This window comes from Bactrocera oleae, chromosome 4 (genome assembly GCF_042242935.1).
Source record: "Bactrocera oleae isolate idBacOlea1 chromosome 4, idBacOlea1, whole genome shotgun sequence".
Taxonomy (NCBI): domain Eukaryota; kingdom Metazoa; phylum Arthropoda; class Insecta; order Diptera; family Tephritidae; genus Bactrocera; species Bactrocera oleae.
This window is the reverse complement of record NC_091538.1, coordinates 39,321,699-39,342,585: the sequence shown is the minus strand read 5'-3', so window position 1 is coordinate 39,342,585 and position 20,887 is coordinate 39,321,699. Positions and strand designations below refer to the sequence as shown.

Genomic DNA, 20,887 nt, shown 5'->3' with positions numbered 1-20,887 from the left:
TTGCGCTAGGCTGAGATTGAAATATCTCGGCAATCACACTTTTGGCGGACCTTAATACTTAGCCGAAATGGACATTGGCCGCCTTAACAAGTTTGTTGCAAGCACAAAGCTGTTCGTCGACTTATAAGGGTATTTTGATCCAGACTATAGGAGTTTTGTAGGGATCACAACGGACCGGCGTCTTAAGCTGTCCAAGTGGGATCCTTCTTGGGATCGACCTCCTAACCTAACCTAACCTAACCTAACGCTTTACTATTTATTAACCGAGCTTACAACTTCTTGCTTATATCTTAACTGCTCTTAACACGACAACACTCTAACTAGAACTGTGTGTGCTGTTCTGTCCAGCCTGTGTCTGCTGTACCGGCAGCCCTTATATAGTAGGTCTTTAACAAAACTTCGCCCCTAGAACATTCTGACAACTACGAATTCGCTGCCTAGTTGATTCTGGCAATTTATCGTCCATTAGATTATGTTCTATCATCCGTTTTCGCCACACTGCCTTCCACCTAAGTCTGATCGTCCCGATTACACATATTTGAGGTATAAAACACAAAGACTTTATGTCTCTCATCTCGTCTTCTAGGATGGTGTTAACTTCCTCAGCCATCCTTATATTACTGGAGGTAATTCCATCGAGCGTGACTCGAGGAACACCGAATCTCGTTACCTACTTGTTGATAATGCGTCCGCTACTGGCTCAGCCTCTTGATTAGGAATTGTGTATACTTGTGGTCATTCGTTGAAATGGTCCTTGACTACCAAAACATAAAATATGTCCTTATGTGAAAACGTTGGCCATAAAGTGTGAAAATGTTTGATGCATTTCACCATCGCCAGTAATTCTTTCCGAGTTACAAAATAATTTCTTTCTGGTTTGCTTATTGTCTGGCTGTAATACGCAACCACTTTCTCATGCCCGTCAATGACTTTTGATAGAACGCTTCCTACTGAATACCCACTAGCATTCGTATACAAAATAAACGGTGATCATGGGATCAGGTATGCTAACATTGGCGCTGTTGTGTTTGAAGGATTTATATTAATAAACGGTACCACATGAAATAAAATTATTAAGTCGTTTATTTATTAAGATATGTCATTGACTCACAACTTAGCCGTCAGGTTACTTGTTATTATTATTTTGAGGAAGTGGTACCGGTACCAAAGGCTGATCAAAGTGATCACTATTCTCGCGAACAGTATCAACATTAATCGAATTGTTTTTATTTTTATCTGATTTTTTATATTGTATTTCTATATCATTTTCACACGATTTATCATCAAAGTGATGACCCACAGACAATTGTTTTCTGTTACGCGTTATAGTTTGTCCATCTTCTAATTTAACTTTATATGATCTCGGATTCAAATTAGTTCCAATTATTATGCCACTTTTATGCGGGACACTTTTTCCATCAGCGTCATGTACTTTCACCTTATCTTCCTTTACAAATTCTTTCAGATTTTTAGAGCCTTTATCGTAATAACTTTTTTGTTTCATTTGTTGATCAATTAATCCTTTATAATACTTATTTTTATTAATTTTGACTTCTTGTCTACAATCAGGTATAAGATGTTTAACTTAATTAAATTATCATTATTTACAGGCATATTCCTTAATTGTAATAACGCTAATTGTTTATCTTTATTTTCTTGTATAATTCTCTTTAAAATTCGTTTTAACGTTTGAATATGCCGTTCAGCTACACCATTTGCTTGATGATGTTTTGGAGATGTAATTTTATCTTCAAATCCCCATTCTTTAATAAAATCTTTAAATTTACAGGCTGTAAATTGTGGACCCGAGTCAGTATACAAAACTTTCGGTATGCCGTGTCGGGCAAAAATACTCTTTAACGATTCAATCGTAGTTTTTGCTGACATGTCATTGCTATATTTGCTATAAGTATCTACTATAAGTATCTACAATAATAATTCTTTTCTAATAAGTAAAATAGATCATTCGACAGAATTTCCCACGGGTTTTGTGGAACTTGTTTACTTATCATTGGTTCTTTAGCATTTGCATTTTGGTATTGATCACATAAATCACATTTTTCAACTAAGTCATTTATTTGTTTAGACATTCCAGGCCAATATAATAATTGTCTTGCTAACCTTTTACATTTTTCTATTCCAAAATGCGCATAATGAATTTTTTGCAACATTAATTTTCTACGAGAATTAGGAACTACAATACAATTTCCTGTATAAATTATACCATTTATTTCACTTAACTCATCATTAAACGTAAGGTATGGCTTGGCACTTTCAGAAACTTCACTTTTATTATTAGGCCAGCCATTGCGAATGTACTTTAATACTTCTTGTTGCTCGATATCCTTTACAGTCTCATTTTTAATATCCTCCAATCGATTGTCAGAGATGTTCAAATTTTCCTCTATCATAGCAACATAAGCAGAAACTATTTCATGATTAATATTGTCAGTTATTTTTTGAAAATTTCTACTCAATTGATCAGCTATAGTTAGCAATTTTCCTGGTATATATTCTAATTTAAAATCAAAAATTTGTAAACTAATTAACATTCTATGTAATCTTGGGGGACATTTATTTAGCGGTTTTTCAAAAATCGGTACTAAAGGCTTATGGTCTGTTTGAACTTTAAATCTTTGACCAAAAAAAAATTGCTCAAACCTTTTACACCCATATACAATTGCAAGACACTCTTTTTTCAAATCAAAGTAAGCTAAGGTTGATGGTTTACATAATAAGCATTTTAATTTATCAAATTCATTTTGTTGATTTTTTCCCCATATAAAAGGAACATCTTTTTTATTTAAAGCTCTCACATTAAAAGTAAGTTGAGCTGTATTCGGCAAAAATTTCGAAACATAATTTGTAATTCTTTTCCAAAAAACTTTGTAATTCTTTTCTGTTTTTTGGTTCACTCATATTTTTTATTGAATCAATTCTATTTTCATCAATTTCAATACATTTTTCCGAATAGACATGACCTAAATATTTAACTTTTGTAATTGTTTTCTAAATTGAACTTTATTCCAAACTCTCTGGCCCTTTTAAACACTTTTTAGTTGTTATGTATATTTCATTTTCAGTTTCGGCATGTGTCAATATATCATCTATATATATTTTAACATTGTCAATATCTTTCAAAATTTCAGAAAAAACTCTATGGAACACCTCTGGACTTGATGAGAGTCCATATGGTAATCTGTTAAACATATAACGTCCAAATAGAGTATTGAAGGTTGTATATTCTCTTCCTTCTTTTCTTCCCCGTTAACTCTTTGTCTTTTTATACACGAATTCAAATAACGCGTTTCTAAACAGAACCTCAGTTCACCATTTGGTTTGTATACTATTACTAAGGAGTTAACAAATTCAGTTGGCTTTTCTACTTTTTGAATTACTCCCATTAAGACCATTTTATCAATTTCTTTCTTTAATTTATCTCGTAATTTAAAAGGTACATGTCTACACGGCTCTATTTTTCCTACTGAACCTTTTAATTCAATATTATATTTATGTTCTTTTATCTTTCTAAGGCCTTTAAGCAAATCTTTATTTTCTTTCAGTAATATTTTATTTCGTTCATTTACACTTACTATTGAAACGTAGACTTTTTATATCAGTAATTCCAAGCTTTCTACACATTTCAGTAGAGATTATATTACATCGTGCGCCTGTATCAATTTTAAAACGAGACCACGGAAAATTATTATAATCGACAAACTCTACTGTTTGTAGCCAGTCTTTTTTAACATTAATCATATAAACATGAATTAACTCAACAAATAATTCACTGTACTCATTGTCATAAGAATCAACAAAACTCACTTTTTTACTTTTATTATCTTTTATATGACATCCCTTACTAAAATGTCCGATTTTCTTACATGAATTGCATGTTTTACCATATGCCGGGCATAACCACAAATTTTACCGGATGCTGAGTATCTTCCATCTCTTTCTTTAACCACCTGTTGTTGCTTCTGCTTAGCTTGTTCCGTGCCTTTTGGCGCCATTTTTTTGTTGGTGCCTGTTTTGCTTTGTACTGTATTTATGTCAGATTCCAACGAGCCATCCATTTTCTTAACCTGACTCACAGCTAACTCGGCCGCTTTGCATATATGAATCGTTTTTTCCAAATTCAAGTCTCTTAATAATCTGTCCTTTACTTTTATATCACGTATTCCTGCTACTATGCGATCACGAATCTGTTTATCTTTCAAATCGCCAAAGTTGCATTCCGAACTTAATTTTCGTAGTTCCGTCAAGTATGCGTCAAATTTGTCTCCTTCACGTTGATTACGTGTATTAAATATGTGTGAATTTACACTCTCATTTCTTGCAGGTACAAAATATTATTCAAATTTCTTTATTACCTCATCATAGCTCTTCTTTTGTTCCTATGTGAGGTTGAGCGTTTCGTATATGTCGATGCAAGAGTTTCCAATTACATGCAATAAAAGTGCGACTTAATGTTTTTACCGGTTCTGTTTCGTTTACCATTTTTACAGTTTGTTAACTTCAACACTTAACAAAATTCACACAATTAACAAAATTCTCTAATTGCACTTAAACGTTCTTTAGCCGCAGCGCCATGTTGTGTTTGAAGGATTTATATTAATAAACGGTACCACATAAGACAAAATTATTAAGTCGTTTATTTATTAAGATATGTCATTGACACACAACTTGTCCGTCTGGACTCTCTACACATTCTGACTCAGCCTTGATGTTCGTCTTAACACAAGCCGTGTTGAGCGCCATCTACACAATTCACTTTCTATTACAACAGGCGCAGTACTTGAAGAACTGTTTCTTCAGAGTTTAAAAAGCCACTTACTGTTCTTTATTCCACTCAAAGATTATGTTCTTTTTCGTGAGTTCATAGAGGCTACTAACTACTCTGCCAAAATTTGGAGCGAATCGTCATTAATAAGTACACAGTCCAAGGAAACTCCGCAATTCGTGTAAATTTTTAGGAGTGGGCCAATCTTTTACTGCCTCTATCTTTTTATTAACTGTGCAAATGATTCTCCGTTTTAGCTTACTTCGTTTTTGAGAACGGAACACTTCTTTTGACTTCGCTTTAGACCAGCGCCAGCTATCCGTTGGAAAACCTTTTCTAAGTTCTTAAGCTCTTCATTAAAGCTTTTAACCAACACTATGATATCGTCGAGGTATACCAAACAGGTCTTCCAGTGCAATCCTTTTAATACCTGGTCCATAAGTCTCTCAAAGGTAGGAGGAGCCTTACATAATAAAAAGGACATTATGGTAAATTTCCATAGACCATATCCAACGCTGCAAGCCATCTTTGGCATGATGGATCGAGACTCCAAAGTTACGACTTCACTATAGAACATGGCAAAGGCAGTAGATATGGAAGTGCGTCCCTGTAGTTTGGAATGCAGACATTGCTTAAAGGCTGAGACTATCGATGTCCGATTAATGACTATAATATCAGACTGGAGAAAGCCTAGTCGCAAAGGCTTATTGGGCACAGTGGAATAGTTTGAAGTTAGTGTCTGGCTGCTTGCATCGCGTATGGGAATGCGAAGATAGGCAAAGTTTCCGAGCTCTGATGATTGTTCTGAATGTAAAAATTCCCGAAGTTCTCAACGAGCTGCACAACGGTCCAAGTGGAGGAAACATGGGTATCACTAATACCTTGGAGAAATTAAAACAAAGATTTTATTTGTTGGTTTGAAGTCAATAAGGTACGGAGTGGATCGCCAATTGTTTCGAGTGCACTGCTGCTAAAGGGCCCAGGCGAATTGAGCGAATTGCCATGGATGTAGCTGGTCTATTTCCTATCAGTAAATTAGGAAACAAATATATTTTGGTAGTCATGGATTATTTCAGCAAATGGTCAGAGGTATATGCCATTCCTAACCAAGAGGCAGGAACAGTAGCGGATGTATTAATCTAAAAATGGGTATCGAGATATTACATTCCGGGACGATCAGACTTCTGTGGAGGAAAGTGTGGCGAACACGAATGTCAGAACAAAACAGAATTGACGATAAACTGTTAGAACCAACGCGATAACGAAATTCGTAGTTGCCAGAATGTTCGAGTAGAGAAGTTTTGTTAACAATCTACTAAAAAAGGGCTGCCGGATTGTGCAGCTAGACAGTTCTAATTAGAGGGCTGCCGTGTAAAGAGTAACTGAGATATGAGTAAGAAGTTGTAAATTCGAATAATGAGTAGTTAGGTTAGGTTAGGTTAGAGGGTCGATCCCAAGAAGGATCACACTTGGACAGCTTAAACGCCGATCCGTTGTGGTACTCAAAACTCCTATGAGCTGGATCAATAGACCTTTACATGCCGACAAAGCGCTTTGTGCCTATGAAAAACTTGTTGAGACGGCCTATATCCGTTTCGGCCAAATCTTCTGGCCCACCAAAAGTGTGATTGCCGAGATGTTTCACTCTCAGCCTAGCAAAAGCCGGACAATAGAGGAGAAAGTGCCGGGATGTTTCCACTTCACCCTCCTCCATCAGCTTTGACAACTACCATCGGGTAGTATTCTAAGCCGCACCGCATGAGTTCCCATTGGACAGTGCCCAGTAAGAACTCCTACCATGGCGGCGAGGTGAACTTTGTTCAAGGCAAGAAGATCCCCCGACCTCCTGCGATCCACTCTCGGCCAGAAGGATCGCGCAGTCGCGCAGCAGTTGGTCGTCGACCAGCGTCTGCTGAGCGCATGCGAGGTCCATTGGTCCAAAGCCAGCATGCAAGACGTTAGCGGAGAATCAACTCGATCCTATTCCGATGTGAGCGGGGCAAGGGTGCCCCCCCTGGCCAGCTCATCGGTCTTGCAATTCCCAACGATTCCGCTGTGACCAGGCACCCAAACGAGATTGATATTGAAGTAGCCTGATGCTAATTCTAGTGAGGACAGACACTCCTTGACTAGCTTTGAATGCACGGTTCGCGCACTCAGGGCTTGTATTGCCGTTCTGCTGTCGGAGTGAATGCTCACCTCTCTAAACGAAGCTGCACTTCGTAACAGTACTTCTACCGCCACCTTGATCCCGGCCACTTCCGCCTGAAAAACGCTACAGTTTTCCGGTAGCCTGAGGCAAAGCTTGATTGAGAGCTCTTTACAGAAACACCCCCCCCAACTTTCCCTCTTAGCTTCGACCCATCCGCGAAAAAGCTCACCGCGCCTCTTCTCCAGCGGCTTCTTCCCCTCCAAATCTCCCTCGTCGGGATATGAGCAGAGAAAAAGTCGCCTCGAGTGGCCGCTGTGACGCACTGATCCAAATTTTCAGGAATGCAGCTGACGGAGGAGAGAATCGTGGCGTGTCCTTGTTCGGACCTCTTCAAGAGCCCAGCTTCCCTGAGCCTAATAGCACACCTCGCAGCAATGCACCTGCCGGCAATGTCCACAGGTGCTATATTTAATATAGCGTTGAAAGCTATCGTTGGTGTGGTTCGCAGTGCACCGGAGATTCCGATGAGCGCCGCTCTTTGGACTCGCTCAAGCTTTTTAGCCAAGGTAGTCTTTTCGAGCGCCCTCCACCAGACGAACACACCATAGAACAATATTGGCTTGACTACGGTTTCGTAGAGCCAGAACACCACCATTGGTGAGAGTCCCCACCTTTTCCCTATAGCTCCCCTGCAGCAATATAAGGCGACTGATGCCTCCTTGACTCTCTCTCGATGTTCGGATTCCAAGAAAGCTTTCTATCAAGGATGAGCCCTAGGTATTTCACCTTATCAACAGGTTGGAGACGTGAACTCCCGAAAGAGGGGAGAGACACATTTGGGACCTTATACCCTCTAGTAAATGAAACCATTTCGGTTTTACTTTGGTTGACGGCTAGGCCGCTTCTATTTGCCCAGTTGGATACCACGTTTAGGTACCCTTCGGTGAGCTCATAGACGGTATTCAGGAATTTACCTTTAACCATAAGAAGCACATCATCAGCATAGGCTATCACCCGACAGCCTTGCTCCTCGAGTTCTTTAAGTAGGTCGTGTACCACCAAGATCCAGAGCAGTGGGGAGAGTACTCCTTCCTGCGGAGTTCCCCTATTAACCTTTCTGGTTGACTTGGCACTACCCCACTCCGCTACGACAGTTCTGTCGCAGAGAAGACTGAAAATTAGGTGTTTGAGGTTCGATTCCACCTCAAACTTTTCGAGGGCTTTAACTACTGCCTCTGGCCGCACGTTATTAAAGGCCCCCTCGATGTCGAGAAAGGTGCCCACTGCAAATTCCTTGTGCAACAGCGCTTTCTCCAGCCATGACACTACATCATGCAAAGCAGTGTCGACCGACCTGCCCTTGATATAGGCATGCTGCACCCGTAACAGTTTACCCCTCGGTATTCTGCACCTAATGTACAGCTCCATAAGTCTCTCCAGCGTTTTCAACAGAAACGAGGATAGGCTGATGGGTCTGAAATCTTTTGCACCGGCATGAGAGCTTTTACCGACCTTCGGAATAAACGTAATCTTAACCTGTCTCCAGGCCTTCGGGACGTGGCCCAATCTAACACAGTTCGCGTAGATGGGGGCCAGCCAGCTACATGACACCTTAACCGTACGCTGTAGTTGCGCCGGTATGATGCCATCGGGGACTTGAAGGGCTTGAATGATTTCAGCGCCCAGGTAAGATGACGCTCATCCAGAAGGTCCAAGAAGGCTGTACAGCCTTCCTGAAGCTCCCCCAGTGACACTTTTTCAGTGGAGCGATTCAGCGGAAAATGAGCATCTAGGAGTAGCTTCAGCGATCCCTCACTACTCGTAGTCCACCCGTTATCTACATTTCTTAGATACCCCACTGGAGTAGGATTTTTTGCAAGAATGCGTCTAAACCTTGAGGACTCGTGACAACCCTCTACACTGCCGCAGAAGGCTCTCCCCGAAGCCCTCTTGGCTTTCTTCAACTCGGGTTTGTAAATGGCCAGTCCGGCCTTGTACAACGCCCAGTCGTCACTAGAGCCACTTTATTGAAGAGTCTTATACTCGAAGATCTAATCTCCGTTAGCTCCTAAGTCCACCAAGGGGGTTTCGCTTTAGTATTCTGAGTTTTGAGAAGACAGGAGCTTTCAAGAGTAGTTCTACTAACAGAGCTGAAAACCTCAACGAGCTCCTCAATCGCGACCGCAGATAGGATCGGATCCCTGTCAGGCGCGGTTGGAAGAGCTGATCGAAGCTTCCTGCAATACAGGACCCAATTGGTATTCCTGAAGTTTCTGTAGGTTCTATGCTTCGGGTGCGAAGCGTCCAAGCTGAACCCAATATATTTATGATCAAAAAAGGAGTGGTCGTCTAGAACTCTCCATTTTGAGATCAAGGGAGCAATTTTCCTAGAGGCTAGCGTGACGTCAAGGACTTCCGCCCTGCTAGCTGCCACAAAAGTAGGGCAGTTTCCCCTATTGCAGATAAAAAGATCTACATCTCAAATAAAATCAAAAAGTGACTCACCCGAGCCTATTAGAACCGCGGCTCCTTTGAGGATCTTCATCCGCCAAACTCCTCTCCAGCAGTGCGAGTTCCGCACCATCGTCCATATCGTCGACGCCAGCCACCTCGAACAGACGCTCGAAACTGAAGACGGATCCATCATCACCTGACGATCCGCCCTCCGTGCTCACCGCGTCTAAGAGGACAGGGTCGACATCCATTTTCGAGAGGGAAACTTTCCCACTCTCAGGAGATCCGATTTGGCCACCGCCTCGAGCCTTGCTCCTTTCCACACCTCCCCTACCCTGGCTACCGCCTCCTTATAAAGGATAATGAGTAGTAAAGCGTTAAGTTTTGGTTGAGAAGTAAAGATAAATGTATAGCCATTAAATTGGGACTTTTATTTAACAATCAAGTGATCGTACTCAAGAGTGAGTTACAATGTAGACTATTTATCGAGAAACCCGCTACAATATTAAATTTAGCCTCTTCGGTTGATTCATATCACATATATCTCATTTGAGGACGATGTTAATATAATTTTCGCCAAAACACTCCTTTTCGCACTGGCGGTCTCTGGCCATGATCCAACACCAGGTATCATAAGTTAGTCGCTTAGAACTCCTTTTTTAATTTTGGGAATTTTTTATTTTGGGGATTTTGTGTTTGGGGAATGAATTTTTGGTGGTTTCGATCCTCTCCAGAATATATGATCTATAACAGCGTTCTTTAACGCGTGGGTCGCGACCCAATGGGGGGTCACTACAAAACATTATTATTTGTATCTAATTAACAAAGACTAAAATATTGAGATCTCTTCCATCTTATACAATTCAATAAGATTAAAAACAAAAAACAAAAATGAACCAATGAGTTTACTCTTAATGGGAAAGTTGTGCTTGTTTTGCGTTGACCAATTTCTACCAAAGTGGATCTGTTCTTGCTACTTTGAGAATTAAATCGTTTTCCAAATTCAAACGATTTCTTTCCTTACTTTTAATTTGGGCCATGGAAGAAAATGTTAGCTCGCACAAGTATAAAGTAGCAAATGGAATCAAACACTTCAAAGTCTCTGTGGTTAACTCTGGGTATTTCCTTTTAAACCAAAAGGTATCCAAATTGCAGCATTCCATCGGCAGATAAGTCAAGCAGATTTTCTTTGAGCTTAATTGTCGAATTTGCCACGTGTATAGCTGCATTCAAAAACGGATTTGTCCAGTGTTCGTATTTCTTGCACTGAGAAGTAACGACACAGTTCGTCATTCAAATTTTTCAACACTATTTTCATAGCAGGCATAAATTCTTTGATGTTTATCTAACATCCTTCACACACTAAAGAGGTGGCGTCATGAAAAATATTGAAAAACACTGATCTATAATATAAGTTAATAAGAAAGCAAATATAAATGTAACCCACTTGATGGTAATTCCCCCGGCTTTGAGGCTTGCAAATTGCGAACTCAGCTCTTCCTAACTTGTTGTCTTTTAATTTTTTTTAATCTGAGCAGTAATTTACTTCCGGCAGTGAAAAATTGATCTGGTTGAAAAACAAATTTTCTTGAATATTAAATACATTGTGGGTAGGCATCTTTAAACTGAAATTTTATTTAAAAGGACAGGTAGCCCTAGCTCATAAACACAACTATTTCACACGCACCCATCTGTATTCACATGTGTACATGTACATAGTTATGTATGTTAATACCCCGACCCTATATTTGTGCTGTTGTGTCTGTGTTCATGTCTCATTGTTGGGCACCACACATTTCTCTTCTAAACATCAACCTTCAAACGTCTATTTTTGGATGAATTTATTTTAGTGATATATGTACATTGCGATATTCTTCTGAGTGGTTCATGCTTTGGTGCCGTGTATATAATCTACTTTAGTTCAATAAATATTAATTTTGTTAAATAAAATTAACTAAACCGCTTTAACTTACAACTCTTTTCTGCTCAGTTCGAATAAATTAAAAGGGGTCATGTCCACTTGTGCGATATGCGATCAGCCGACCAAAAACAAATGTTCAAATTGTAATCAAAGCTTCTATTGCTGCGCGGAGCATCAAAAACAACACTGGAAGACACACAAAGTCAGTTGCAGGCCTTTCAAAGTAACTACAATATATTTCTGTGTCAGCATAACTGTTTATGTATATACATATGTATGTATGTAGATGTGTAATTATTCCATATGCAAAGACGTGTACATATACATATGTATATGTATTTGTACACAATCATACGTACGTAGATGTAATATGTATGTATGTGTATTTCTTCCCACCTTCACAAAAAATTCGTATTCAAAGGTGGAGTACTCCGATCAACTAGGAAGGTATTTGGTGTCTACCCGAAGCATAAAACCATTTGAAATCATCCTAAGGGAAGCTCCCCTAATATGTACGCCTTCCCAAGTAACAAATCCCGTTTGCCTAGGCTGTTTGAATGGAATCGAGCCTTCAGACTACGTTGAGTGCGATAAATGTGGTTGGCCGCTTTGTGGTGTTGAGTGTAAGGGCAAAGCTGACCACCAAGCTGAGTGCGAATTTACCGTAAAAAGAGGTTCAAAAGTAAGTGAACACGGCTTTTTATTTAGTTTCTTTAATTTGTTTATTAATTTCTGAAAGCTAATATTCAAGTGACGTTTGTGTTGTTGATGCCGATACATTTTGTTTATAGCTGGGCAGTGGTAAAATTTTGGAAACCTTTTTTTTAAAGTAATTTATTTTAAAGCAAACTATTTGACATTAAGCCGCTAAAATATAATCTGGCTCTGCTTTTTTAAATTAAATTTTACTTTGCAACGAAAAACAAAAGAAAAATTGGATGAAGTTCATTTGGGCAAAAACGATTAATAATCACTCCCACTTGCTACAATGAAAAATTGTTCAAAAGTTCTAAAAGTGCGATATATTTTTAACAAATAAAGAAACGTTGCTATCTATAGCACAAATAAATTTGCTATAAAAATTAAAAATTAGTCCCACTATTAAAAAAGATTAGCAAATACGTATAAATATTTCACAAACTTTGAACTCTTACGTATTTCGAGAGAACTGAATATCGCTTACAAATGTTTGGGGCAACGTATGACGTATATGACTGTACATTTCATTGATTTTTATAATCTAGTAACATATTACAGAGTATATTAGTTTTGTTCAACTAAAGGTTGTTTGTATCACCTAAAACTAATCGAGTTAGATATAGGGTTATATATATAAAAACGATCAGGATGAAGAGACGAGTTGAAATCCGAGTGACTGTGCGTCCGTCCCGTCCGTCTGTGCAAACTGTAACTTGAGTAAAAAATGAAATAACATGATGAAACTTGGTACACATGTTTCTTTTTACCGAAATTATCGCTCAATAAATGATATATATAATTGGAATTCATGGTGAATTTTTTCTTGATAATATTATGTCTGTACATCTCTTAGAAAGATAGAAAGATTTTCGAACTTCCAGCTGATTTTATACCGCATATTCGGCTAATATATAAGTTATCTTAATAAAATTGTGCGGGCGTGTTTTCCTAATAGCGGTGCATCTGTGTGCACAAAATAGATAAAATCAATCTCAAAACTTGCCCCAGCCCGCATAAAACTACTTGTAATATCAAGATTTTCAAACATCCGGTTGACTCCTTAGATATATATTGTTGATGGTATATGAGGTACCGGAATGAAACTGAGAGGGCATTTTTTGCGTTATCAGGATGAAGAGACGAGTTAAAATCCGGGTGACTGTCCGTCCGTCTGTTCAAGCTGTAATTTGTAAGACGGTTGGTATTGCAGATGTACGTAATCGGACCACTGCCGTGCCCACAAAACGCCATTAACCAAAAACAAATAAATTGCCATAACTAACCTCGACAATAAGTTACAAGACTGTGATTTGGTATACAGGATTACATTAGGGAGGGACATCTGCTGTTTAAATATTTTTTTGTTAAGTGGGCGTGGGCCCGCCCCCTAACAGGTTTAATGTGCTTATCTCTTAAGCCACTAAAGCTATAATAACAAAATTCACTGAGAACAAATGTTTTTAGCACCTCTATACCCATGAAAATGGGTGAAATCGGGTGACAACCCTGCCCACTCCTCATATAACAGTACTGTTAAAAACTACTAAAGTGCGATAAGTCAAGCACTAAACACGCCAGAGACATTAAATTTTATCTCTGGAATGGTATGAGGAACCGAGTTGAAAATTAAACAGGTGGCGTGGTAAGCCACAATGTTTGTATCGGGGTAAAACTTTGCGTGAATAATGCGTTTAAAGTATGCCACCTTGTGATCAGAAATTGTCTAAATCGAACCAAAACTGGTCAGGCCCCTAGGTACTAAATATGTGAACCCCAGTACCTATAGTTGACTTTTTACCGAAAATATCGGTCAATGTGTAAGATATAGAATTTAAATTCATATAATAAAATTAATAAACTTTCGATAATAGTATGTTTTTGTGTCAAAAATGGGTTGAAGGGGATCAATACTTCATTTAATATAAAATTTTGCCAACACCTGAAGTAATTTCCCGCGCTTTGATCCTTGCAAGTTGCGAGAGTATAAAATGTTCGGTTACACCCGACTTAGAACTTCCTGACTTGTTTTAATATGAAGATTTGCTAACACTTTAAGGTATTTCCCCAAATTTGATCCTTGTAAGTTGCAAGAGTATAAAATGTTTGGTTACAGCCGAAGTTAGCACTTCCTGGCTTGTTTTTGTAATTTTGTACAATAATATAATATGCCTTAAATTTATCTGTCGTTTAGGTTTCAGTAAAAGAATTTACAAATCCTCATCCATTATACCAATGTATGGGGACAGTACGTTGTCTACTTTTGGCGAAAAATTATCCTGAAAAATGGAAAATGTTTTTAAAGCTTGAATCTCTGGAAAGACAACGGCGAGGTTCCATGCAATGGAAGGCCGATTTAGAAAGTATTGGCAAATTTATACCAAGGTATGTAGATACACAAACCGGACAATATTACCCATTTGCAGTCATGTGTTTAAGTTATATAAATATTATAGGTTTTAAAGAAATTAGAGCATTAATAGTATGCAATAATACTTAACAAACAAGCGTATAGGTATACATGCACAAAACTGAGGGATATGCTGAAATAATATTATTATTTTCTAAAAATATTACTTCTGCTTTCAAGATCCTCCAGTTGAGACAAAAAATTCTCTATCATAGATAGTTACAAAAGCTATACTGGAAAAAATTAACCAGTATAATATTCACCACGAATTTAAAAGTATGGTCAACTTGAAAAATCATCACTGATCATTGAAGAAAAAATTAAACCCGATCCTACTTATTACATATCTACCTATTTGAATAAAATTTGATATACAACATTCCCATAACCTCTTAAGCCATTGCACGGGTTGAAAATGGGTAGAAAATCACGTTCGTCGAACATACCTCCATGACTGTTAGTTCACAATAGCGAAACTTACCAAGAAGCCAATCGAGTGGTAATTTCATTAATTGAAAATATTGATATCATTATATATATCATTCGCATTAAATTCTTATAAATGGCCAGAATATCCAATATATGCGTTTTATTCGAACAAAGCGAATTACAAATTCATTTCAAATTATTTCAACTAACTGCTATTAATATAAAATTCTTTCCCGTTAAATATATTTTTACCCTTTAAATAGATGTAACTGCATGGATATGAATTGTTTAACTTTTAACGTATAGGTTTTTTAAAACAACTGAGTTTAACGAGGATTTGATTATGAAGACAATTGGCATTTTGCAAATAAACGGGCATGAAGTACCCGTCACAGATCCACCGCATGTAGCGATCTTTAGTAACGCTTCGTTTTTGGAACACTCCTGCAGCCCGAATTTAGCTAAAAGCTTCACAAGGGAAGGAAATATAATTCTATGGGCACCAAAGGCAATTAAAAACAAAACTCATTTGAGTATTTGCTACTCCGATGCCGTTTGGGGTACTGCAGAGCGTCAACAGCATCTTATGCACACGAAACTCTTTAAATGTGTATGCCAGAGGTGTTTAGATGTTACGGAATGCGGAACTAATTACGATGCCTTCAAGTGCACCACCTCCGTCTGTGATGGGGCTATTTTACCAACAAGTCTAAGGGAATGGAATTCGGCTTGGAGGTATGGTACCATATTAATTATAAGTAAATTTGCAGTTATATCTATACATTAGCTGTTACATGGTTTTTGTTTTAGATGCTCTACTTGTGGAGCTCAAGCGGACATATCATTTATAAAAAGTATTTTAGAAAAAGCTGGAAAAGACTTACAGGCTATGGATAAAACTGTGGAAAATTGCATAAAGTAAGTTAATATGCATATGCCTCATAAATAAATAAATAAATTTAGTATTACAGTAATATGGTATTATAAACGGGAGATCACTATTCAAAACAAAACATCAAAATATTAAATATTTTTGAAATGTCAAATTGGTTTATCCCTATAATTTTATACCTTATACTTTTTTGTCGTTAACTGTTTTTTTTTTCAATATTAGACGAACTCAGTAGTTTAGGTTTGGGAGTAAAAAGTTGTTTCCCGAATTTTAAGTTTGACGTTGGCGTGCATGTTTGATTGGGTTTAAAGGGCAAACCTGGTACAAACCCGTCTCACTTGGACAGCTTAGAACACCATTTTGTTGCCATACTTAAAATTCATATATATTAATTTTAAAAACTCAGAAATCGATAAAGTGCTTTGATCCTATCACGAATTTGTTGAGGGGCTAATATCAATTTCAGATACCAATAAGGTTCTCCGAAAATATTACTGCCAAGATATTTCAACCTCAATCTACCAAAAGCTGAATAATGGAGCAGAATGTATCTGGAACTTTAAGCGCATAGTGAGCAAGCTCAATGTTTCTGAAAAAGGCTGCACTTTGAACAATACGTTTACTGCTACCTTAATGGCAGCTACTTCTGCATGAAATACACTATAAAGATTCGGTAACCGAAAACTAAGCTTAATGACTTAACCTTACAGAAAACTCCTCCTTTCTTCTGAACTTCCACCCATCCTTGAATGATGCTAATGATAGCCTCAATTTGGATAAGTTGAAGCATCTTAGCGAGTATAGTAAGAGGTCCCACCTCTTCCCAATAGCTCATTTATAGCAGTATACGGAAATCGATACCTTCCTTACACGTTCATGAATGTTTGGACTCCACGAAACTTAATGTCAAGGATAAGCTCCAGGAACTTCACCTTAATGAAGGCGTGAACCTCCAAATTAGGCAAAGGAACTTTTGGGATTTTATAACCCTTGGTAAATAAAACCATTTGCGTTTTACTTGGGTTAACGGCTAAAGCACTACTATTCGGCTGGTTGGATATAACGTTGTAGGATTCTTGCTTTAGTTTCTAGGCGTTATTTAGATATGGTCCTTTTACCATAAGAGCAACGTCGGCAGCGCAGGCTATCACAGCCACATTTTACAAGTTTTTCCAATAGGTTATTTACCACCAAGATCCAGGAAGAAGGCACCACACCTTGCGGGGTTCCCTTATTGACTTTTCGTGTATTATCCCACTCCTCTATAATCGTTTTCTTGCAAAAATGGCATATACCTGGTGATAAGGGCTCCTTCTAGCAATGACAAATTCATCAGTTCGGTGATCTGATCTCCATTAGCTCCAATGCCCACCAAAGGGGTTTCTTTTGTCTTTCTGAGTATTGAGGTGGAGGAGCTGCTGGAAACTTCCTGAAATACAGTTCCCAATTTGTGTTCCTGAAGTTCCTATAAGCTCTGCTTGCTGAGCGTACTCTGATCATGCTAACAGTACTTTACCTATGATCTCAGAAAGAATGTCCGTCTAGAATTCTTTATTTAAGGATGAAGTGTACAATTTCCCTTGAGGCTAGCAACGTCAAGGAGCACCGCCCAAGTAGTCACAAAATTGATAACGTCCCTCTATTGCAAATAAATTGGTCTTTACAACATTTAAAATTAATGTTTGAGCTTCCCAGACAGTATGCTTCCCCTAAAGTATGCCTGGAATTAGCATCCGAGCCAATTATAACGCTGGCTCGGAGGTGGCTCAACCTCGTCGTCCTCGTTTTTGAAATTATATACAAGAAAAACATTAAATCCATTTCTGACCATTCGACAAGCTCTCTCGCATGTTACATGATGCGTATCGTGCTTACTATCGTGGTCTTAATATACATTTAAATAAAAAGTTATTAAAAAATTGCTAGTAGTGGTTTAGCCTCACTACCATATAGGGCTTCAATGTTCACACATACAAAATGAAAATTAGATAAAATTTACCATCTTCTAGAAACATTTTAATATAATTATTTTAAGGTATATTAGCATAGTTGTGGTTATCGTCGGTCGGTTTTATCTTCTCAGGTGGAAATTTTGCATACTTAAATCAAATCAAGTAGGAGTTATAATTTTTTTTTGCCATTTTTTTCATAAGCTATCTTCCAATAAACCATTCTCTATTATGCAAGTATATCTTTCCTATCACTTTTTTCTTTAAGTTATTTTATTTATTGTTGAAATTTCCTTCAGATGTCTTTAAAGTTAAAGGATTATTTCTGTCTCAAAGATATAACCAAATCCTATAAATATATACCATTAATATTTTTTAGATATATTCAACATTATCAAAAGTGGCTTACCAGAAGACACTATTTTATATGTCAAGTCAAAATACAATTAGTGCAGCTAATTGGTACGGATCCTAAAGAACTAATGGTGGTCCCTGAAAATCAACTTAATAAGAAATTGGAATACGTTAAGGAGCTATTAGAATTATATGAGAACTTGGTGCCTTGTAAGTAGCACAATTAATATCTTATTCTTATAATTTATTAGCTTTTGTTTTTGATAGGTGAGGTACGAATGTTGGGCACATTTTGTTTTGAGTTACACTCCGCTATAGCAGAACACACCCGACGTGTGGCTTTACAGACAACGTTGTCTCCGAAAAACATGCTCGAAGAGTCTCTACTCTACGTCGAAAAGTGCATAGACTACTTGCAGCAAGAATGCGACCTTTTCGTTGAAGGACACATCCTTAAGCAAGCGAAAATCAATAGAGACGCTCTCAGAATGGTGCTAGTGATGTAGATCTTCCAGGAGTTTAACGTAAAGAATTTTACTAAGTAAACGTATGCCAAATTGCTTAATTTATAAGCTGAAATACTTTTAAAGATAAAAAACTTTATATTAAAAAATGGTGCGAAAGAATTAAATATCCATTATTCGATGAAAACGTGAATTAATTACAATCAATTTTGGTAGCTTCTTGACTTATATTGAAGGCCATTATCTTAGACTCAGTTTAATTGCTATATTTTTGTTCGTTTCAGCTAAAATTATATTAAAAAACCTTCAAATGAGATATACAAGATATGTAGTGATATTAACTCGATCGTAGAGGCTAAATTTAATATTGCGCTTATGTGAAAACATATTATTTGAAGCAATTTTATATATAAATAATACTCACAGACCGACTTGTTAGAATGGCGAAAATCATTATAAGTAGTATATGGGAGCTGGGTAGCATTGACCCGATTTTATAAATTTTTGCCAATACCCTATACTACTAACATGTCAAAGACTAATAAAATGCTTCCAGGGTTTTAAAAAGTGGCCTCACATACCGCCACCAATCATATGGAGTAAAGTCACCGGATATTCGAAAATACTGATATTTGTTATATCAGGGCTAGGTTAAGTTTTCGCACAATTTTATCCATTTTAAGCACGAAGATACACTGTTATGAGCAAATACGCTCTCTCATTGCCATTGAGATAACTCACAAATTGACTGATATATGCAGTATAAAGTCAACTGAAAGTTCGAAAACCTTTATACGAAAACCTTTTTGACATACAGACATACTATCATCAGGAAAGCATTCTCTTTGAATTACAATTATATATCTCACACATTGATCGATATTTTCAGTAGAAAGTCAACTATAGGCTTTGGGGTCCACATATTCGGTACCTAGGAGCCTGAACAGTTTTAGTTTGATTTTGAAAATTTTTGGTAAATAGGTGGCACGCTTTACAGGCATTATTCGTTTTATCCCGATAGATGCATTCGTGCTTGATTTGCATACTGGAAAGAGAAAGAATAAGATGGAATTTAATTAAAACTGAGTTATATGGGAAGTAGGCGTGATTGTATTCCGATTTCGCACATGTTCGCACTGAATATATATGACTTATAGAAATGTCAGAAGAATGTTATATACCTAATTTGGTTTAAATCCATCCAGCAGGTCCCGAGATATGGGATTTCACCTAACAGTGGGTTTAAGTCGTTTATGGGAAGTGGACAGGACTATCTTCAGATTTCATCCATTTTTACACCGTCAGTAGGGGTGCCGTGATCACGCCTATTTTTTTTAGAATTTTCAGTCCACAAGTGTCACTTGCGGCTCCTATCCCTTGTGCTAAATTACATTTCTATATCTTAATTTAGTGCTTAATAATGACAATTTATAGGTTTTCGATTATTGGCTGTGGGTGTGGCAGTGGTCCGATTACGCTCATCTACAAACTCGTGCTTACTTTTTTTTACCAAAGAACACGTGTACAAAATTTCATTACAATATCTTAATTTTTACTCAAGTTATAGCTTACATGGACAGACGGACAGAAAGACATCCACATTTCAACTCGCCTCGTCATCCTGATCATTTATTTATGTATAAACCTAACTCGATTAGTTTTAGGTAATAAAAACAACCGTTAGGTGAACAAAACTATTATACTCTGTAGCAACATGTTGCAAAAGTATAAAAATACTACATGATATACACATATACACTTTGTTTCACTTGAATAGCATAAATTGATATTTAGATCTTCTCAATATCAATCAAAATTCTCAATTTGTTGGAAAAAATTTAATAAATGGTATTTAAACAAAAATTTTTAACAAAAAGGATACTTTTATTGGCCAACTCAAATGTTTTGAGTTTTGGAAAATATTAATTTTTAGGGTCGAGAGCAAATACAACCATTTTGGTTCATATGGTCGTCGTAGGGACTGGCAAAAATCAAATAAATAGCTACAAATAAAAATATGTAATCGGCCGCACAGCACAGCGGAGTTAATTTTCAGATTGTAGGGTTTTTTCAGATCGAAGGGCCTTAATTCTGCGTCTGCAGATACTAGCAGGTGTTCTGGGGTTTCCGGCTCCATGTCGCAGAAACGGCGAAACCTAGTGATTATAGATAAGATCAGTACGATAACGATTCAAAACTGACGGAGCACGAAGTTAAAATGTGAATACTTTCAATATCAATAATTGACAAAATTAGCCTTGGAGAAGTAATGAGTTATTCTAATATTAATATAATATATAATTAAATAAAGTAGCAATAAACTAGAAAAAATGAAAATAAATATGTTTATTTCATTATTTTTATATGACAAATATTTTGTGAG

The 20,887-nt window shown here is 37.3% G+C and overlaps 1 protein-coding gene and 3 long non-coding RNA genes across 9 annotated transcripts; 1 reads left to right on the top strand and 3 right to left on the bottom strand.

Annotated features, from left to right (window-relative positions):
- Window positions 1-2,154: 2,154 nt before the first annotated feature.
- Window positions 2,155-4,729, bottom strand: LOC118679884 (uncharacterized). The gene is made up of 2 exons (XR_011396018.1): window positions 3,826-4,729; window positions 2,155-3,671 (listed from the first exon to the last, which is right to left on the bottom strand). It is a non-coding gene; the product is annotated as an uncharacterized lncRNA (long non-coding RNA).
- A 5,068-nt stretch (window positions 4,730-9,797) lies between these two features.
- Window positions 9,798-11,057, bottom strand: LOC118679885 (uncharacterized). Its single transcript, XR_004975418.2, has 2 exons — window positions 10,837-11,057; window positions 9,798-10,751 (listed from the first exon to the last, which is right to left on the bottom strand). It is a non-coding gene; the product is annotated as an uncharacterized lncRNA (long non-coding RNA).
- A 114-nt stretch (window positions 11,058-11,171) lies between these two features.
- SmydA-1 (SET and MYND domain containing, arthropod-specific, member 1) lies at window positions 11,172-18,697 on the top strand. 4 transcript variants are annotated; one of them, XM_070108106.1, is made up of 8 exons: window positions 11,172-11,284; window positions 11,380-11,512; window positions 11,732-11,992; window positions 14,201-14,391; window positions 15,152-15,580; window positions 15,656-15,763; window positions 18,066-18,250; window positions 18,308-18,697. In XM_070108106.1, the coding sequence occupies exons 1-8, from the start codon at window positions 11,277-11,279 to the stop codon at window positions 18,544-18,546; spliced, it is 1,554 nt and encodes a 517-aa protein (XP_069964207.1). In that variant the 5' UTR covers window positions 11,172-11,276; the 3' UTR covers window positions 18,547-18,697. The 4 variants fall into 4 exon arrangements, with proteins under 4 accessions (XP_069964207.1, XP_069964206.1, XP_036213236.2 ...); XM_070108105.1 differs by having other exon boundaries at window positions 11,380-11,533; XM_036357343.2 differs by having other exon boundaries at window positions 11,183-11,291; window positions 11,380-11,533.
- On the bottom strand, window positions 12,011-20,247 carry LOC138856965 (uncharacterized). Of its 3 annotated transcripts, none has more exons than XR_011395933.1 (3): window positions 19,686-20,247; window positions 19,436-19,549; window positions 12,011-12,715 (listed from the first exon to the last, which is right to left on the bottom strand). It is a non-coding gene; the product is annotated as an uncharacterized lncRNA (long non-coding RNA). The 3 variants fall into 3 exon arrangements; XR_011395932.1 differs by lacking the exon at window positions 12,011-12,715 and having other exon boundaries at window positions 19,278-19,549; window positions 19,686-20,003; window positions 20,077-20,247; XR_011395931.1 differs by lacking the exon at window positions 12,011-12,715 and having other exon boundaries at window positions 19,278-19,549.
- Window positions 20,248-20,887: the final 640 nt, after the last annotated feature.